Source organism: Oryzias latipes, chromosome 21 (assembly GCF_002234675.1).
Source record: "Oryzias latipes chromosome 21, ASM223467v1".
NCBI classification, from domain to species: Eukaryota; Metazoa; Chordata; class Actinopteri; order Beloniformes; family Adrianichthyidae; genus Oryzias; species Oryzias latipes.
Genome location: NC_019879.2, coordinates 14,120,163 through 14,139,364, shown reverse-complemented (window position 1 = coordinate 14,139,364; position 19,202 = coordinate 14,120,163). Strand labels below are relative to the sequence as shown.

Sequence of the window (19,202 nt, the reverse complement as noted above, 5' to 3'; positions counted from 1 at the left end):
CTGGTTTCAAATGCAACAGGTTTTATTAGTTCAGCCCAAAAAGGTCAGGCAGGCAGGGGTCAATCACGAGCATGGGAGCATCAGAGGAGATACAAGATTAATCAGGATACAGGTGAAATTCGTGGCAGGCGGCAGGCAAACGGAGTCAGAGACAAAACAGGGTCAGGAAATCGGAAGATCAGGTCTGACCTCAACATGTCTTTAGATCCAGAAATGGATAGGCTAAGTAACACAGGAAATCTTAAAGCCTGGCAGTCCACAAACACTGTTAAACAGTACACAGAGGAGGATTTTGGTCTTTGTGAGATTTGGCGATCGTTTCACCCTATAAAGAGAGCCTACACTTTTTTTTACAAAGTTCATCAATCATACTCCAGGCTAGATTATTTCTTGGTCAACAGCTCTTTCTTCACTAAGGAGCTGGAGGTTCAATACATTGTTGCTCAAATTAACTCAAACTAAACAAAGAAAAGACAACTATTTCGTCAGTCATAGATCAAGCAGGAAACATGACACATGATCCAGTTGCAATAAACTCTGTCTTTAAAAACTTTTACCAATCTCTTTACTCATACCATATTGACCCTTCTGACAATAACAGTAGATTTCTCAACAGCATTGATTTGCCTACAGCCCTGGAGTCCCCTCTTACTGAAGAAGAGCTACATAAGGCACTAACCAACATGCCTAGTCAAAAAGCCCCAGGACCAGATGGCTTCCCAGCAGAATTTTATAAAGAGTTCTGGCCGACCTTAGCTCCCACTTTTCTCAGAGTGACGACAGAAATTAAGGAAAATAATTATCTACCTCCAAATATGAACTCTGCCAAAGGTATTTTACGTCTGCAACCTGGGAAAGATCCCACATCACCATCAAGCTATCGACCCATATCCCTGATTAATGCAGATCTAAAAATAATCTGCAAAGCTTTGGCAGGAAGGCTGGAGAAGGTTGTGCTTTCCCTTGTACATCCTGACCAAACGGGCTTTATAAAGGGTAGACGTTCTTCCACTAACATGCGCAGATTAATCAACCTCATAGTTTATACAACTATCAATAACCAAGAAGCAACCATTTTGTCACTGGATGCAGAAAAGGCATTTGATAGGGTCAATTGGAAATTTCTAATAGCCACCTTGAATAAATTTGGCTTTTGAAAATCGTTTATCAACTGGATTCAAATATTATACCCTTCTCCCAACACTCCTATCAGAACAAATGATCAAACATCTCCAAACTTTAACTTACCGTACAAAGAGGGGACCAGACAAGGCTGTCCACTTTCACCCTCTTTATTTGCACTCTTTATTGAACCTCTAGCTGCTGCAATGAGGTAAAGCCAAGATGTTGAAGGCATTCAAACCAGAAATGTAGAACATAAAATAAGTCTTTACGCAGATGATGTTTTATTATTTACTCCAAATTCACAATCTTCCATTTGCAATTAATTAATACATTTACCTGAGTTTCAGAATACTCCATAAATTGGTCTAAAAGCACAATTCTGCCAATTAATCATAACTATCTAAACCCATCATCCATTAAATTACAACAGGCAACATAAAGTACTTAGGTATAAATATTTCCTCTAGTCTTTCTAATCTATTTAAGCTAAACCACACCCAACTCCTTAAAACAATTGAGGCCGATTTCACTAGATGGAAAACTCTACCCATTTCCCTAATAAGGAAAGTTGAAACCATAAAAATGATGATTCTTTCTTAAGTTAATTATCTGTTCTCAATGATTCCTTCCAAACCTCCAACCACTTGGTTCAAATCATTAGACTCATTTATCTCGCAATTCCTTTAGAAAGGTTAACCACCAAGGATCAGTCTGAAAACTATTCAAAAATCTAAAGACAGAGGAGAACTAGCCCTACCTAACTTCAAGGATTACTACTACGTAAACATATTACTTTTTGTCGAAACCCTTGTGCTATCCTGGGCACTTTAACATTAGGAGTTGGGTCATCTAGACCCACAATGATTTGTGAACCTCACTGGTGTCCATGGATTACATGAAATCTTTCCACCTTTATCCACCTTTGTTATGGTAGGGAGAACACATCAATGCAAGGGTGGGGTCATCTAAGAAAGCACTAGGGTTAAAATGGCTTAAACCTGGTGTGTTAGATGAATCTTGGCTAAATATAGAGCTCACTCTCTGTGATAACCTACATATGTCTAATTTGCCATTTTTCATTTCCAAAATTAAACATCGCAAGTGCTTCAGAAGCTCATCAGCTCATCTCAAACAGCCTGGTGGGATTTTTAAAAAATAACAAAAACACTTTACAATATTTCCATGCAAACTCACACTTTACTTCATGGAGGAACAAAGTGATCCAACAGTTTCAGCATATAATTAAGAAAAGAACGTTATCCTCAATTTATGGGATTCGTCAAAACAAATTTCTAGAATACCAGCAACTCAAATCAATTATAAGCACTAAATACTGCTTGACCCTAACAGACCTTGAACTTCCTCCTACAGTAACACATTTCATTGACCTTAAGAATCCATAGCTTAACTCCAAAATTTACAAACTGATATCTAACACAGATGACATAATGAACCTATCCATGGCAAAATGGGAGTCTGAGCTATCATTAAATTCTAGTGATCAATTTTGGCTGCAGATCTGTGTGAATGCTTATAATATGACCAAAAGTCCTAATCTGCCAGTCGCTCGGGGGGAGCCTTCTTCCCCCGGTTGTGCCCATCCAGCTGCTCCTTCCCACTCCCACCCAAACAAATTTTGCACACATGCACACAGGGCTCCGGGAATTGGATGGGTGGGATTTGCTGACTCTATTTTGGGTCACGTTGGCACCCAGCCTCCATTCCACTTTTACTCACATATTAGACACCTTGATTCATCTAGGGCAGGGTTTTTAAACATGCTTTGGTTCGGGGGCCACATTCAAGGCGTCTGATCCCAAGTTGGCCGGACCAGAAACATAAAAGCAAAAAACTGCTTTATTTTTTTTACTCAGTTGGAAAAAATGCCTTAACCAGCATGGTAGCCTAAACTCTTATTATTACACATTCATTCACAGAGGGCAATGGATCTCAAATAAAATGCATTTCACTTTAAAAAAAATTGGTTTATTCACTTTTACACAGACTGAATATTTTACATCTGACACTGAAGCAATCCCAATAATAAACTCAAGAGTAGCTACGGAAAAAAAGGAAACACCCTGCCTAGAATGTAATTGTGCAACTCAATGAAAAATTAACTAAATTACACTTGCAAACATTTGTGAACATACGAATTTGGAGTTAACCTCTCTTTCTGTCCTGAAACTTCACCCAGCCATCAATATTACGATTCAAATCCTGTGCAGCAACAGATTTACTGTCATTCAAGTGTGCAAAACACAATGAAATGTCCAAAAGCCTTTTCCTGGTTTGCTGCCTGAATTTTTTGGCAACACTTGCCTTCTTCCTGACCTTTAATGGGCGCCATCAGTGGCCAGACTGACATCACGTGACCAGTTCACTCTTACATTGTCTAGCGCAGTAACTAGAGAGCTGACAATGTCATCAGCTGTTGTTGTGTCCATCAACTCAAGAAACTCTGCTGTGATGGTCTCCTCAACACTTCTAAGAAATATGCACAGTTGTGCAATATCTGTATCTGTGCTTTCATCAATAGTGACCAAAAATGCAATAAATGACTGGATTCCTTCATTTGGCACCCAAGTCTCCTCAGAGATGTTGTATCTGCAATCGTAATCCTTAACAGACTCATGCTGGCAAAGGTTGACTGTTTTTTGGGGTACAAGACTTCTGCAGCCTTCAGAATTTTTCAATGAGCTCACTATCTGAAAATGGTTTGGACGTTTGCTCCAACTTTTTTGCAATAAGGTAGCTAAGTGTCACTGCTCCATCACTGACGTCACGGCTGCAGTAAATGCAGATGCTTATTTTGTCAGTCCAGCTAATAGTTGGTAAATCTTCTCTTTTCTTAACTCCCCCTGAAAATGGTGAGCTTTCTTTATGGTGAGTCTCGTAGTGGTGCTGAATGTTGTATTCTTTGAGCACCTGTTGATGACATACAAAGCATGCAGGTTTTGCATTCAACTCCGTGAAAAAATAAAACTCTTTCCATTGTTCCTGGAAAGCTCAGCCCTCTACTTCCACCTTTGTTGTTTTTTTTGACAAGATTTTGGCCATTAGGCTGTCACTACTGATCATTCTTATAGCAATGTATTAGTGGTGATGCTCGTGCGAAACCAAACTACATCCTCCTCCTCCTACTCAGACACAGAGCTTTTAGGTTTCCCTTTGGCACGTGCAAAGATATGCTGTTTCACCTGTTTTGCTTTTCCTTTGCTCCCCCTAGTGGTGGAATTGCTCATTTCGGTTATTTCTTTAAAAAATCATATCTCGCCACAGGAATGGACTAGAAACATGTTTTTTTTAAAGATCCTTATCATTTTTACTCTTCATGACTGGGCCAGATTGAACCCTCGGCCAACCATATATTTTGACACCCCTGATCAAGGGCCTTGTGGAGGTGGTCTGGTGGAGGGGGGCATCCCGGTTCATCTCCGCCCCCCAATTTTGACTTTCACTTTAGACACCACGCACAGCATGTTGGCACACCACACACAGCAAATACACACAACACATACACTCACCCTCCCTTTTGCAGAGTGGGGAGGGCATTTTGGGGGGGATATGGATACGGGAGGAGGGGGTGAGGAGGCTGTAGAGGGCAGTGGATTGTGGGGAGCTAGGGATGGAGCTGCTGTTGCGTTGTGATCTTTGGGCTGCTTAGGTCGGGCGCTGGGGCTGGGCTGGGGTGACGATTTTCCGGCTGTAACCCCCAAGCTGGAGGTGTGGCTGCAGCAGATACCTGGAAAGATCTCAGACCTCTCAGTCCAGAAAAGCGCAGTGCTAGGAACAGCTAAGATCCTGCGCAGGACCCTCAAGCTTCCAGGCCTCTGGTAGAGGACCCGAGCTTGTGGGAGAAACCACCCACAGAAGGTTGAGAGGGGTGGTTTCTTTTGTTGTCTGTTTTTTATAAAACACAAAATGTGACGAATAAATATAAAAAGAAAAAAAAAAAAACAGAACAAAAACAAAAAGGGGTTTACACAAATTTACACCCTGGATATTTGAAGATACATAACCTCTTTTTGTAATAGTAAAGCCTGTAAAACCAACACAAAAGGCCTTTAGCTCCCATCTGTTCGCTCAAATGTTGGACAGAACAAGTTAAAAAATAAATTAAAAAATCACTCCTGGGTTGTGGCTAGGACTGCAGGGAAGAAGGCCGACTCCCATTTCATTCATCACTCTCTCCCAGTGTAAACTGGGAGCCCTCACACTCCTAAGCTGACATTAGCTGTGCAACAGAAATGGCGAGCAGTACTGGAGCTATCCAGCCATACGGTTTTGATCCAGATTGAAGTGTATGAAGCGGAGCAGGGAGCTTGTGGCCACTGATTGGAGCACCTACGTCCCTGCTACAAGCTTTTTACAATGGTACTTATTCATCTGCTCATGGTTTACACAATTTTTATCGGACTGGTTCTTTAAGCACAGACTCAATTCTGTCAGATTCCAAACAGGATTTCAAAACAGGTTAAAGGTATTTTTAAATGTCAGAGTGGCCTTTGAGGAAATGTAAGCAGACACAGCTTCAAAAGTTATTTTAACTACAAAACAAAGCTCTAATTAGGTTTAAAAACTGTTTATGTTTTAGGGGACAATCATTTTCATTTACATCAAACTGAGTTGGAAGAAAAATAATTTCATGTCTTTGCAGACGCATTCCGCTCCTCTGATGAGGATGTTGCCCTGGTGATATGAAACAAAGAGCTTCTGTTTGTTTATCCTGAGTTGCTCAGCATCAGCAAGCTGGACTCAGATTTAAAAGGTATAGTCACGCTAAACACAGGCAGTTTTGCTCCTCTACGCTTGCTTTTTTATGGCAATACCTTCTCCATCATATTATTCAGAAGCTCCAGTTACTGATTCTTTTAAGGTTTGACCTAAAAAAACAACAGCACAAAAAATACATTTTTTGTGTTAGATTTAACTTTTAACAACCAACTTCTACTGTGTACAGTCATTGTTGGAAAGAAAGAGAAAAAAAGCAGGTCTCTGTGCTTCTGAAGGGTTGTCAAGGTGACTTGATACCAAGGATGTTCTCTCCTCCTCCTCCTCCATTGCTCAACCTCTCCCCCTCTCATCAGTATCAGCACAAGTCAGCAGAGAAATCCCACCCGTGTTTATAAAGGACACAGTAAGAAATGGAGGTGCATCCTATGAGATTTATGTCCAATCTAATGGATATTTTTTCTCCTTGAACAGCTTTTCAAGAAGCAAAAGTGAACACAGCCCTTCTTTAGTCAGCTTCCTTTTATTCCTGTTTTATTTGCATTAAATACAGTCTATGGTGTAATATATGCACTTTTAGGAAAATCTGTGGTACTAACTCCTGAGATTCAATAGTGCAACTGTTAGGCATCTTTGCTCAAGCTTTGGTTTGTAAATCAGCAAATATTCTGATCATCTAATTGATAACGGTTCTGCATCCTCTGTGCGCGCAGGAAAGCTTTAATTCCTCTTCAGCGTCTCCCTTCTGCCTCTCTCTGCTTCTCCAGAGAGCGCATGAGCTGTTCCAACCTTCCAGCAAAGCGAGAACCCGTCAAAAAAGCGCACAATCCTGCTCTTTACCTTACTGCCTCACGACGCAGTCCAGTGGTGACTGATCCGGCTGAAGGCACGGGATGTGCAGGCGTGAACGCAGCTCAATCCCGGTGCTGGAGAGAAATCCTCCGCGTGTTTCCTCTCACGCACTCTGAAGCATCTCAGCCAGGAGACGCCGCTGCCGCCTCCGGTGGAGCGCGCTACCGACACACGTGCACGCCGTTACCAGACAATACCGATTCTCCTTCAGCGACAGCTTTTTTGATTATCAAGACGAAGAAAGAGTCGTTGATTTAACGTTTACGAAGAATGAGAACTCCGATTTTCTTATCCCTGTAGAAAACGCGTCTCTATATTCTTTTGTTCATTCCTGGGGCTGATCACAGCCCTGATGATCAGATACCGAACAAATTGAGCAGTTACCTACCCACCAAATTGATGCACAAACCATTCTTTCAGTTGAATAGCAATCCCAGTTAATAGTCTTTCACCTCTGTGCTTGACGTTTGAACTTCTTTATTCAAAAATTCCAACCTGAAAAATCATGAAAACTGAAAGACTTTCAAATCACAAGTACTACTATTTTATTCCCAAACAACAAAACTTAAATAGAATTTCATTTTTTCCACTTCTCCACTAAACCATAGAACACAAACAATACATTTATGATTCAGTATCTTATCAAGTAGAGGATTTGCTTTAGAAAAACAGTAAAAAGTAATCTGTAACGTGTAACTTGCACAACACTGATTGTTAGTACCTAATTTTTAATATTTCTACAATGTCTATTATACCAACAAAGCTTCACAGTTTCTACCTTCAAACAAAGGCTGAAAAGTAATCAGCTTTGCATACATTGAAGTTGTTTTCTGATTTGAAATGTATTTTCTTAGTTATCTACACAGTGGCAGTTTTTGATATGGGAAAAATGGGCGGTGGACCAGGGCAGCACTTCATAGGGGGCGGCATTTTCCGTGCCCGTTGCGTTACACATAATGTGCTTCTAAATTCAAAGAGGCATTTTTGAGCTATTGTTTTGACACGCCTGCAGCTGCCGACACTTTACACTCTTATTTTAACACATCAGACTCTTAACAATGTCTTCATCCTATTCCCTCTTCACACTTATGGTGCAAAAAAAAAAAAGGGATGAAATAACTCAGAGTGAAACAACGTAAAACAGGGACATGAAAAGGAATTAGGCAGAAGAAACACCCGTGCTCAACCCAATTTCTACAAAAGCAGGCAATGGGGATTATTTCCCACAATTCCCTGCTCCCACACAGCAGACCCGACGCGCACGTGACCACCACTTGCGCCCACACCTCTTTGCGGTAGTCTTTGTAACATAAGTCAAAAAAACTCGAGAGGGGGGCGCAACTCACTGGTGACTGGGTGAATCACACTAACAGGTGATTGGGAGTCTTTTTCTATCTAACGATCAACTCTGGGCCGCAGCTGCAGCTGCGCCTCCCGTCATAGAGACGGAGTGTATCAGAGGGAAGGGGAGGGGTGGTGGGCGCAGACCATTTTTTATGGATTGAGTTTTTTTGGAGGATTTCTGCTGTTGGTGTTGCACAAATTAAGGGAAATGCCAAATATTTTTGGAATAATCATACTGATGAGTTCTATGATTTAGTTTTTAATGTTTTATAAGACCTAAAAATAGTATTCACAATAAGTTTTTTTTTTAGATCTAATCCCTCTGATATGTTTCACAAAGACACACACAGGACGTCACACATTAAGAAATTATTGCCAAAAATGAAGCAGTCCAGCTCTAAAAAAAAAGCTCTAAAAAATGCTAAAAGAGCTAAGAAAACGGAATTATTTGATTTGTTATTTCTTATTATTATTTCCAGGTTTTCTTTGTTTTGTTCTGCAGCATGTTCATATTTGTATCATTTTGACAGAATATATTTCTATGGGGAGCAAAATATTATAAGTTATTTAAGGTTTAACTTGAGTTACTCTGGATTAATGTTCCTGTTTTTATTCATATTTATGTTCAAAAAGTTCAGTTTAAAAGGTTTAAAAGTTTAGCTTTAGTGTGTTCAGTAAATGTTTATCTTCTTTGGCCCAAAACCTTATGCGTGTTTTTAATTTAGGCTCCTGTGTCACTCAGTATGACCCCCTGTCCCCCTGTAATACGAGTCTAGAACATTCATGCATTTTTTGTGTAAAATGGCTAAATAGAAGATAGGGAACACAACAGGATGTTGTCAAATTTTGTATGTGTGCGGGGGGGGGCTGTTGGGGTTACTCGCCCAGGGAGTAAGTTAGTGTAGAACCGCCACTGATTCTACACATCATAAAACATCTACAGAGCAAGACATGGGCAACAGAACAGAAATGATGAAGAGGCGCAGCTCACAGGTACACAGCAAGTTTCCATGTGGAGAAGACAGTTTTCAGAAAGGACCCAAATCATGCCATACCAAAGTCCTATGATAAGAAAAATGAGTCATCCAAGAAATTCCTGGACGTTCAGATATTGAACTTAACAGAGGACAGCTGGCGCCCCCTGCTGGCCCCCTTGAGCACATACATAAATGAAGGATCTGCTTCATAAAGAAACCTCATTAATAATTTAGTATTTTTTGTTCTGCGTTTTGGATTCTATGGAAGTGATTCTGTAGCATAATTAAAAATAAAAGTCAACACCAGAAAATGATTTTTCATTTTCAAAATGAAGCTGCATTTTTCATTAAAATGAAAAAGCAATCTGGCAAAATGCTTTTTCATTTTTTTTCTTCAACACCACTTATTCTGTCACCTTTTCATTTTTACTTAAAAAACGCTTAATCTGTGTCATAATGAAAATGAAAATGCAAAGAGGGGATTGCATTTTCATTTTCACATCCACCCGACGAATGGTGTCGCATAATTCAATTCGACTTAGCATTTCCAGAGGGGAGGCAAGGCGATGATGTCAGTGCTCTCTCCATCTGTCCGACTGCTAAGACTCACATGCTGGGAGCAGTGTGGCCAGGCTTGTAGCTTTGTGTTAGCGACAGAGGAGAAGGCTTTGTGACTGTTGTGCTATCCTGATGATTGTACACAGCTTCTCAGGACTACGTAGCAGCATTTCCGCCTTTTGTTCGTCGAAACTTTCCCGGAACTAGCTTTGTCTTCGGACCGGCAGCCGCCTTTGCATAGCGGAGCGCATAGCCCCGCGATCCGAAGCTCCGAAGGCGAAAGTCCTGCCACGCAGATCTGAGAAACTCTAAACCATCATATGAATATGTGTTTCCAGTGGTGTCCAGACAAAATAAAGGCTGATGTAATTCCCACATATTTACATCCAAGATTCTTATGCCGCAGGATTGCACGCATGGAGTTTTAAGTACCTCCACGGCTAATGTTTTTAGCACATATTAGCCTAATGCTAACCCGTCTTTCGTGAACATTAAAAGATAAAAGAAGGTGATTAAAATAAAAATAGGGAACAACCTGGATCAGTTTATAACAATTATCCATTTTTTAAAAATGTTTCACAAAAGTATCAGATCTGGACTCGGGATCTGTACCAAAATGAAATGACCCCGAATCAGAAAAAAAAACTGATAAGCACATCCCTATTGCTGACCAATTTCAATATTTTCTTGTTTGACCTTTTCTTCTCCATTTGCTTAAAACTATCAAAATGCTTCATCCTTTTTGCTTTTTTTGTTTTTGTCCATTTATATTTATAATCACTTGGGGCTCATTACTACAGACTCCAGGAAAAATCCTGTGCTTCTGTGCATTCTGTGCTTCTGCCAGCATCTATGTTGCAATAAATGTGTGAAATAAATTTGAAGGTTAGTTATTGTACTTTTTGTTAAAACTAATTTCCAAAAATGTAGAAGTAATTAGTCCTTGATTTTTTTAATTCTTGAATTAGTTTATGACAAACTCTGAACCTGGGTATCATATCCTCATTGTGTTTTTGAGCTGTCACTATGTGAGGAAATTCCTGCTGACGGTCACACTTTCTGGTATTTCCAGCCACATCTTTTCCTCTTAGAGACTTCTTTTTTGCAGCTACAACGTGCCGTTTTATTTTTCATTATGCTACGGTGGTGGATAGACAGTCCTGGGAAAGTTCGAATTTTGCTGCTGAAAAAGTGAATCAACAACGTAAAGGCACTTTCAAAAAACTTTGTACAAGATGAATGAGTAAGCTTTAGACTGTTGACATTTATGGAATATGAACAAGATCTTAAACTACTGAGTTGACCATCTAGATAAACCTAAACACAGCACGCCTGAGTGTCGAACGCTGAAATTAAATTTAGTAGTTTACTGATGGCATTTTAAGATTTTTGCCCATTCTCATACAATCGGAATTTAATATCAGTCTTTGAAAGAATAAAATGAACGGCTGTCATTTCTTTTTTAAGACAGAAGTTCTGTAATTTTTCTTTCAATGTTAGACTATTTTTCCTGAAAAGAATGCATTGTCCTTTCAGAAAAGCTATAAACTTCATGAAATCTCCAGTACCTGCTATCAGAACCACTTTTTATGTATAGGAGAAAAAATGAAAGCCCTATGGAATAAACTGTTTATTTGACATTGGTTGACAGAAGAACAACACACACGTTTTAAGCCATTTTAAGCTTTTTAACCCATTAAAATGCTGCATTATTCCTTGTGCTATCCTATGACCCCACTCTTACATTGACGTGTTATCCCTACCACAACAAAGGTGGATAAAGGTGAAGAGGATTTCATGTAATCCATGGACACCAGTGAAGAGCACAAATCATTGTAGAAAAAGGTTCAGCACACTGTCTTGTGGGGTCTACATGACCCAACTCCCAATGTTAAAGTATCTAGGATAGCACAAGGGTTACTCTGAAATATTGAAGTTTCTCACAAATGCTGTAAAGGTGCGTGCAGATGGTTTGATCCTTCAGCATCTGAGGTTTCAGTTTTACTGGAGGATCCCTGCTGTGCTGAGCTGGGCAGTGCGATCACGCACCAACCTGAAACATCTTCACACTTATCTAAAGTTTGTTTGCTGCCACCTTGTTCTGTAAAAGAGCCTCTTCATTTCTAGCCTTTTTGATGATGTCATCTTCATGACCCTCACATGGATCCATGTGGCCCTTCAGGAGTTCCGGTCTGCTCTTCTGCCTCTTTGATCCACAAGAAGCCTACCTGAGTACCAAAGTTCAGACCATCTCGAACATGAGAGAAAAAATCTTCAGGGTGACACGAGGTGCAGGGTGTCACGCTGGGTTGCTCCATCACCAAGTTGTCATGGATTTGCTCTGGCAGGACCCCCCCTTTCTGGAGAAGAACCCTTGGGTGGAAAACAAGACATTTGATTGAGTTAAAAAAAAAAGTCTAAAAAGATGAAAAATCAGGATAAAAAGTTACATGTAAACTGATGGAGCTTTTTAGAACACTGTCTGGTCAGTTCAGCCAGATCTCTCTTGGTTCTCATACCTATTGGCGAGCCGGATGTCCACGTGAGGTTTGGCTGACTTGGGATCGGGGACACAATCCGTGTGGATTTGTCTGAACTCCAGCGCCTGCTCTCTGTCCAAGGTGAAGCAGCAAACACCCACTGATGGTCCCACTGCCACCCTGATGTCGCTTGCTCTGCTGCCAAACTCCATCACCATGGCATTCACTGTTGCCATGGCAACCCCCATCAGTGTCCCTTTCCAACCTGTTGGTCAATCATGTCTGCTGATTTCTTTTCTATTGAAATAGAGTTTGCTTTAGCAGTTATAACCCACCAGGGGGCATCAGAGTCTGACCTGGAGATGCGGTAAGGACAGCTTTCCTGATCTCTCTATACTCACTGTCCAACTGCTCATTGACACAAATTTGTAATCAGCCAATCATATAGCATCAACTCAAAGCATTTAGGACTGTAGACATAGTCAAGACAATCTGCTGCACTTCAAACTGAGCATCAGAATGGGGAAGGAAGATGATTGAAGTGACTTTGAACGTAGCATGGTTGTTTGTGCAAGATGGGCTGGTCTGAGTATTTCAGATCTACTGCGGATCTACTGAGATTTTCACCCACAGCCATCTAATGTTTAAAGGGGATGGTCCGAAAAAGAGGAAATATCCAGTGAGTGACAGTTCTGTGGGTGGAAATGCCTTGTTGATGCCAGAATTCAGAGGAGAATAGCCAGACTGGTTTCAGGTGATAGAAAGAAAACAGGAACACAGATAACCACTGGTTACATCCAAGGTCCGTACAGTAGAAGAGTACCTCTGAACACACAACACGTCCCACCATGAGGTAGATGGACTACAGCAGCAGAAGACCACAACGGGTGTCATTCCTGTCAGCTATGAACAGGAAACTGAGGCTCTAATTCACATAGACTCACATAAACTGGATAATAGAAGATTGGAAAAACGTTGTCTGGTTTGATGAGTCTCCCTTTGGTATGGTCGGATTCGGCGTCAACAACATGAAAGCATGTATCCTTCCTGTCTTGTACCAACGGATCAGGCTGCTGATGGTGGTGTAATGGTTTGGGGGATATTTTCTTGGCACACTTTGGATCCCTTAGTACCAATTGAGCATGGTTCCAATGCCACAGTCTACCTGAGTATTGTTGCTGACCATGTCCATCCCTTTATGACCACAGTGTACCATCTGGGGTACTTCTGGCTACTTCCAGCAGGATAAGGTGCCATGTCATAAAGGTGGAATCATCTCAAACTGGTTTCTTGAACATGAAAATGAGTTCACTGGACTCAAATGGCCTCCACAGTCACCAGGGGCCTCATTTATAAAACTTTGCGTAGGATTTGCGTCAGAAGTGGCGTACGGATGAAACATAGGATGTGCGTACGCACAGACATATTCAGATTTATAAAACCGTGCACACGCACATCCTACGCATCTTTCCCTTAATAAATCACAACCAATTCTAAATGCAGCGCAGCTTTTGCGGCCTCATGACACGCCCATAGTTGCCCATAAATAGTCCGTGAAACGCCCACAAATGAATATTCATTGATTGCGAAACCATGGCAAACACAGAGAGGAAATCAAAAAAACGGAACTTCACTCAATGTGAAGTAGAAGTTATCGTTGGCGAGGTGGAAAAGAGGAGAAGAATGTTGTTTGGAGGGCACAGTGTGGGCATTACTAATGCCGAAAAGGCACGTAAATGCCGTAAATGCTATAGCCTCACAACCTCGGGCCGTGGCCGAAATAAAAAAGAAATGGTCGGACATCGAAGTCGAGGCAGAAAAACGTCTGGCGCTGCATCGCAAGAGTGTGTCTGCCACGGGGGGGGCACCGGAGCTGACCCCTCTTGATGAGAGACTGGCAGTAATTATTGGGGAATCCCTTTTAAGTGGAGTGGTGACTGAGGCGCAGGGGGAACACCGACTTGCCAGATGCACCGGGTGACACCCCCCCAAAAGCTCCAACAGGACGGCTCGAGGAAATCGGAACCGGCTCATAAGCCACTCGTCCTCGTTTGCCAGCAAGTCTTCTCGCTGTCTAAAGATGTGTTCACTCCGAATTCTTCCATTTGCCACATCTTCTAAGAGCGCAAGATCAACCATTGTGCGTCATTACGCATTGTGATGGGGCATTTATTTCCCTCCATTTAATTACATCTGACAAGCTACAGATGTCAGTAATAATCGACGTGGAAATGGGAAATTGATCAGCGCAAATGTAATTTCTTGTTGCTTTCTGAATGGTTGAGACATACGCCATACATTGTTCGATCAAAAATAAAACAAACTAAAGGCATATGCATGAATACCATAATTCCGTAGCTTATGAAGAAATGTTTTACTATGAAAACAACTTTCCCCAGTGGACAATTAATGCATCTCTCTCTATCTATCCATCTGTCTGTCTAATTGCACCTGCTCCGCCAGACGGACACATTGATTGACGGGACAATCAGTTTTGTACATTATTTCGTTCTGTTAACTTTATTATTTATGAGGATGAATTGCACAACATGCCAATATTGCAGAACATATTTCACTTTTCTTTTTGCAAATAAGTGTTCATTTGAATTTCTGTTGTAATTTTCGTTTGATTTTTTTGTTTATTTCACTGCTGATCGATCAAACGGGTGTTCGTGTAGGCTGTTAATTGTAAGACTTGCTTTGTGAAGTCTTCATGTCTTCATGAGAGGCAGTACTGTCATTTTCACTTTCACGTGTTTCTTCCATCTGCCGACGGCGTCGCCGTTTCTCATTTCACCCGTTTTTGTGCGTACGCCTGGGTCAGAGCTTGCGTGAAGGACCGCACATTTTCCCGTCAAGTTTGCTTTTTATAAATATCAACTATTGCGTAGAGAGTGGCGTACGCCTTCTTTTGTGCGTACGCAACGTTTATAAATGAGGCCCCAGATCTCAACCCAATAGAGAACTTTTGAGATGTGGTGGAAATGGAGATCGGCATCATGGATGTGCAGCCGACAAATCTCCAGCAACTGTGTGATGCTATGATGTCAATATGGACCAAACTCTCTGAGGAATGTTTCCAGTACCTTATAGAATCTATGCCACCAAGTATTAATCCAGTTCTGAAGGCGAAAGGGGTCCAACCCCGTACTAGCAAGGTGGACCTAATAAAGGGGACGGTAAGTGTATGCTTGGAATATGATTACATAAAACGTACAGACAATAAGGTCTCTGACATAAACATGAGAGAGATAGCAATGGATGACAAGACAGCATGGCAATTGTAAGGTTGGATATGGTTGATAGGGGTGTTAGAAAAAAATGTTTTGGCGAAATATCGCGATTGTTCATTTTGCGATGCTTTTATTAATTCAAAATGCTGTCTCGACGATATTTACTTATCATTTATGAGCGTCCATCAGCATCTGACTCTTGTTTTCCACTTCAACCTCCGAACGCTAATTGGCAGCACCGCCCATTGAGCCTCTTGTAGCAGCTTTACACCGCACCTAAGCAACTACAAGATCTAAGTGAAGCAGCTTGTTTTGTTCTTTTGAGACATGCACTACTTACGTCTTTACTTAGGATGGATACCACACTGAAACTCTGTGCCACATTGCTGCCATTATCATATAAAAAGGTGGATTGCAGGGCTTTTTAGTGGGCTCAGGTGAGAACGAGGTAAGCACTGCAGCTGTGCAGCGGCTAATGCACGTAGCATCAGCCAAAATGGTGTCGGCAAAGCCGGCAAAAGTTCTGCTAATCTTCACAGCAATAGATTCTAGTTTAGCAACATGATGGATGAATGAAAAAAGACCAACGTCGTGGCGATGGCCGTTGATATACGTCTTTACTTCCGCGTGTGAGAAAGCGAAGCTGCAGCGGTGTAATGCAGTCACCTAAATAAAGCATCTTGGCCACATTAAAGCACTTTCCTTCATCCTGTCACGCTGCCTCATCATCACATTTTATTGTTTCTAAAAAGAATTTGTGTTTTGCTTTTTTCCCTTTATTTTTGAAGAACTCTTCAGGCTTCTGAACCGTTTATAAGTCCTGGAGAAGCTACATTAAGAAATTTTGAAAATAAACAGCACTTTCTTTCCTCAATCATACATTTGGAACCTTATTGGTTAAGGCACATTTATTTTTATTTTTTTCCTATACTGAAAAAATCTTGTTGTGGAAAATCAGCTTATATATATATATATATATATATATATATATATATATATATATATATATATATATATATATATATATATATAAGCTGATTTCCACAACAATATATAAATATAAATATATATATATATATATATATATATATATATATATATATATATATATATATATATATATATATATATATATATATATATATATATATATATATATATATATATATATATATATATATATATATATATATATATATATATATATATATATATATATATATGAGATACAGTTGTGGTGCCTAACATTGTGATCATTAAATAAACTGAATTTTAAAATTTTATTGCTTGGCTTGACAATGAAACTGGCCGTCCCAGACATGCGAATCTCGTTCGGTGTCAACACCGCTTTAGGGTAGTTAAGACTGCGGCAGGGATGAGCATTGAGGGCAGCATTCTTGCTTGTTTTCAAACATTCCCTGCTATGCCATGACCTAATTACCTGATGCAGGTAATCAGCCATGAGTAAGGTATGGATATCTGAAAAACATGCAGACACACCGGCCCTTGGGGACTAGAGTTGTCCACCCCTGGACCAAGGCCTGAGGCTTACCTGCATGAGCAGCACCAATGACCTTTTTAACCGGATCAGAGAACAGGATGGGCATGCAGTCTGCACCTGGAGCTGCTAAAACAACCCCTCTTTGATCGGTCACCAGGGCATCATAGCTCTCTGGCTCAGCTTTCCCCATAACCCATACATCACTGGCATGATTCACCTGCAGAATATGAAATGAGGTTATGATGAGCAGACATGCCAGGTGTTGGTCAGGACTGGTGCAGTGCTTGTAGGTTAATACCTTCACCATACGCAGAGGCAAAGGGTGGAAACCGGCATGAACAGCCAGTCTGCGTCTGTTCTCTGTCACTACGGCAACAGGGTCCCTCCTCCTGCTGCTGCAAAACAGATTCATGGAGGACAGGGTTGGGATGTAAGACACACCACCTGTACGAGTGCTGAAGCCGTGTCCGAAACAGCCTGAGATAAAAAATATATAAAAAAGAAAAAATACAGTTTGAATGTTATGGCTTCAGGTAGAAAGGCAGAGATGCTGAGCTCTTTTCCACACAGTCTCAATCTTTCTGCAGCATTTGTACTTGTTTCTGATTTTTACTCTGATTTTTTTTCTGATTTTACTGACAGTTCACCCATGTCAAATATTTTCACGCGTAAGAGAGCTAACCACAGATAAAATGAATTGAAACCAGACTGTTAATTTATTTCTCTAAAGTGAATGGACTAATTTGCTTGTATAACAAGTCACCTGCTGGTCAACTGATGAATTTTTCTGGCTCCAGCTACTTAATTTTTATTCAGTTTCAAACAAGAAATAAAAAAAAAGACTTTGGTTAAGCTGATATTTTGAAATATAAATTTTAAAGGGCCTATACCATGCTATTCTTAAAACTTTTATAGCAAACTATATCCATCTATATGATAACATATTACCTTTGGCACACAAAATAACAAATTTCTTATTAAATATTAGTTATTTTACTGAGCTCTTTTTCAACAGATAGTTCAGTTCAGTGGAGAAAGTGTGTGTGTGTGTGTGTTAGCCCTGGGGGTGGAGCTGGCAGCGCAGACTCTTCCTGGAACGGGCTGTTCTTTACTGGTGTATGTCACAATGTGAGAAATCGCTCATTTTTGTGGGTTGGTGGGTGGTGCTCAGAGAGCAGGTTTTTAGAGGAATACTCAGAAATGCATGAATGGATCAAAATACCTCTTTGGGGTTTCTTTTCGTAAAGAATGAACATAATACACCTAATAGCTCAAAATTTGGATGGTTTAGGCCCTTTAAAGATCTATTGTTAGTTAAATAATTTAGTCATTTATGTTAGGCAATTTCTTTCTTCAGAATAACTTCACTCAAAAATAAAATCTACATTTATGAATCACAACACTTATTTTAAATATGAACGCCAAAGGCTGGTTAAAAGTGGCCCCCTATGAAGTTGTGCCCCTGCAAACTGTAGCTGCACCCCTGCTTCAGGTATGTTAAAATTGGGATTGCGCACAAATAATTGTCTCTAGATTTCAAAAAGAGGGTCACAAAATCCCCTGAGGCCTAAGTCTTCAGGTTTTCTGACAGTTGAATGGTCTCTGTAGCTGGACTGTTTCCTCTTTGAACTGACCTGGAATCAGCGTTGACTTCAGCACTCTGACATCCCCGTGCAGTCCGGGCAGCTGCTGCAGAAACGCTGAAACTTCTGCCTCGATCCTCTGTCCAGGTGTGTCTTTGTGGGCGGAGCCTGTGCCGCTCGGACACATGGTTGTGTCCAGAGGTGTCACGGCATAATCAAATTTGTAAACGTCGGTGAACAGCAGCCTCTGGTAGTGGCTCAGTTCGGCTCGACCTTGTGGACTCGTGAGGACCCGGATCACGCTTAGGTCAAGCCGGTCCACGGTCTGCTTGAGTTGGTACAAACTCTCTGTGGTGGAGCGGCAGTCCAAAACGTGCGTCTGTCTACTGGAGGTCAGAAAGGTGTCCGGTGTGTCCCGGAAACGATCCCCGCACAGCAGGAAGACCTGCAGTTCTGTGTCCTTCAGCAGAAAGGAGCCGGTGTGTTCAGGGCTGCAGCCCAGACGCAGATCCACCAACAGGGCCATCCCAGGCGCAGAGATGGGGTCAAACTAAGCCACTCAGTCACGTTTGACAGACAGAAGAGAACGTGCATGTACTTCCTGCAGAGCGAGGCTCCGCCCACTCGGGAAAACCCAGAGCGCCCTGGAAATTCTCCTCTTCCTCCTCATCTGCTGAGGCCAGACTGAAGAACTTCATCCACAGGACTCAAACCCTCCTGTAGTAACACTGAAACATCCGCAGAGTTTCCAACCAGCTGTTAACGTGAGCAGAAGAGAACTGAAACTGGTTTGAAAGAACTATTTAGCCTTTCAC

General features: G+C 41.1%; 2 protein-coding genes across 4 annotated transcripts in view; both read right to left on the bottom strand.

The window, feature by feature from the left end:
* The window catches only part of enox1 (ecto-NOX disulfide-thiol exchanger 1), a 197,887-nt gene extending 190,864 nt beyond the window's left edge, over window positions 1-7,023 (bottom strand). For 2 of the 3 annotated variants that reach the window (XM_004081660.4, XM_020713096.2), the window contains exon 1: window positions 6,700-7,006. The gene's annotated coding sequence lies outside the window, so the exon portion shown is untranslated. Of the gene's footprint in view, window positions 1-6,699 lie in introns of all 3 variants that reach the window. The other variant, XM_011489515.3, reaches the window with a different exon arrangement.
* A 4,182-nt stretch (window positions 7,024-11,205) lies between these two features.
* On the bottom strand, window positions 11,206-18,994 carry lacc1 (laccase domain containing 1). Its single transcript, XM_004081613.4, has 5 exons — window positions 18,439-18,994; window positions 17,103-17,281; window positions 16,856-17,021; window positions 12,110-12,335; window positions 11,206-11,963 (listed from the first exon to the last, which is right to left on the bottom strand). Exons 1-5 carry the CDS (start codon window positions 18,911-18,913, stop codon window positions 11,747-11,749), a joined length of 1,263 nt encoding a protein of 420 aa, XP_004081661.1. The 5' UTR covers window positions 18,914-18,994; the 3' UTR covers window positions 11,206-11,746.
* Window positions 18,995-19,202: the final 208 nt, after the last annotated feature.

What these genes read in the sequence shown, in the direction of transcription:
- lacc1 (XM_004081613.4), bottom strand. Translation starts at nt 18,913, where the DNA reads ATGGCCCTGTTGGTGGATCTGCGTCTGGGCTGCAGCCCTGAACACACC. An exon ending in GAAGTCAACGCTGATTCCAG is followed by an intron (nt 17,282 to 18,438) that starts GTCAGTTCAAAG and finishes TTTTTATCTCAG; the next exon opens with GCTGTTTCGGACACGGCTTC. An exon ending in GACATCCGGCTCGCCAATAG is followed by an intron (nt 11,964 to 12,109) that starts GTATGAGAACCA and finishes TTTCCACCCAAG; the next exon opens with GGTTCTTCTCCAGAAAGGGG.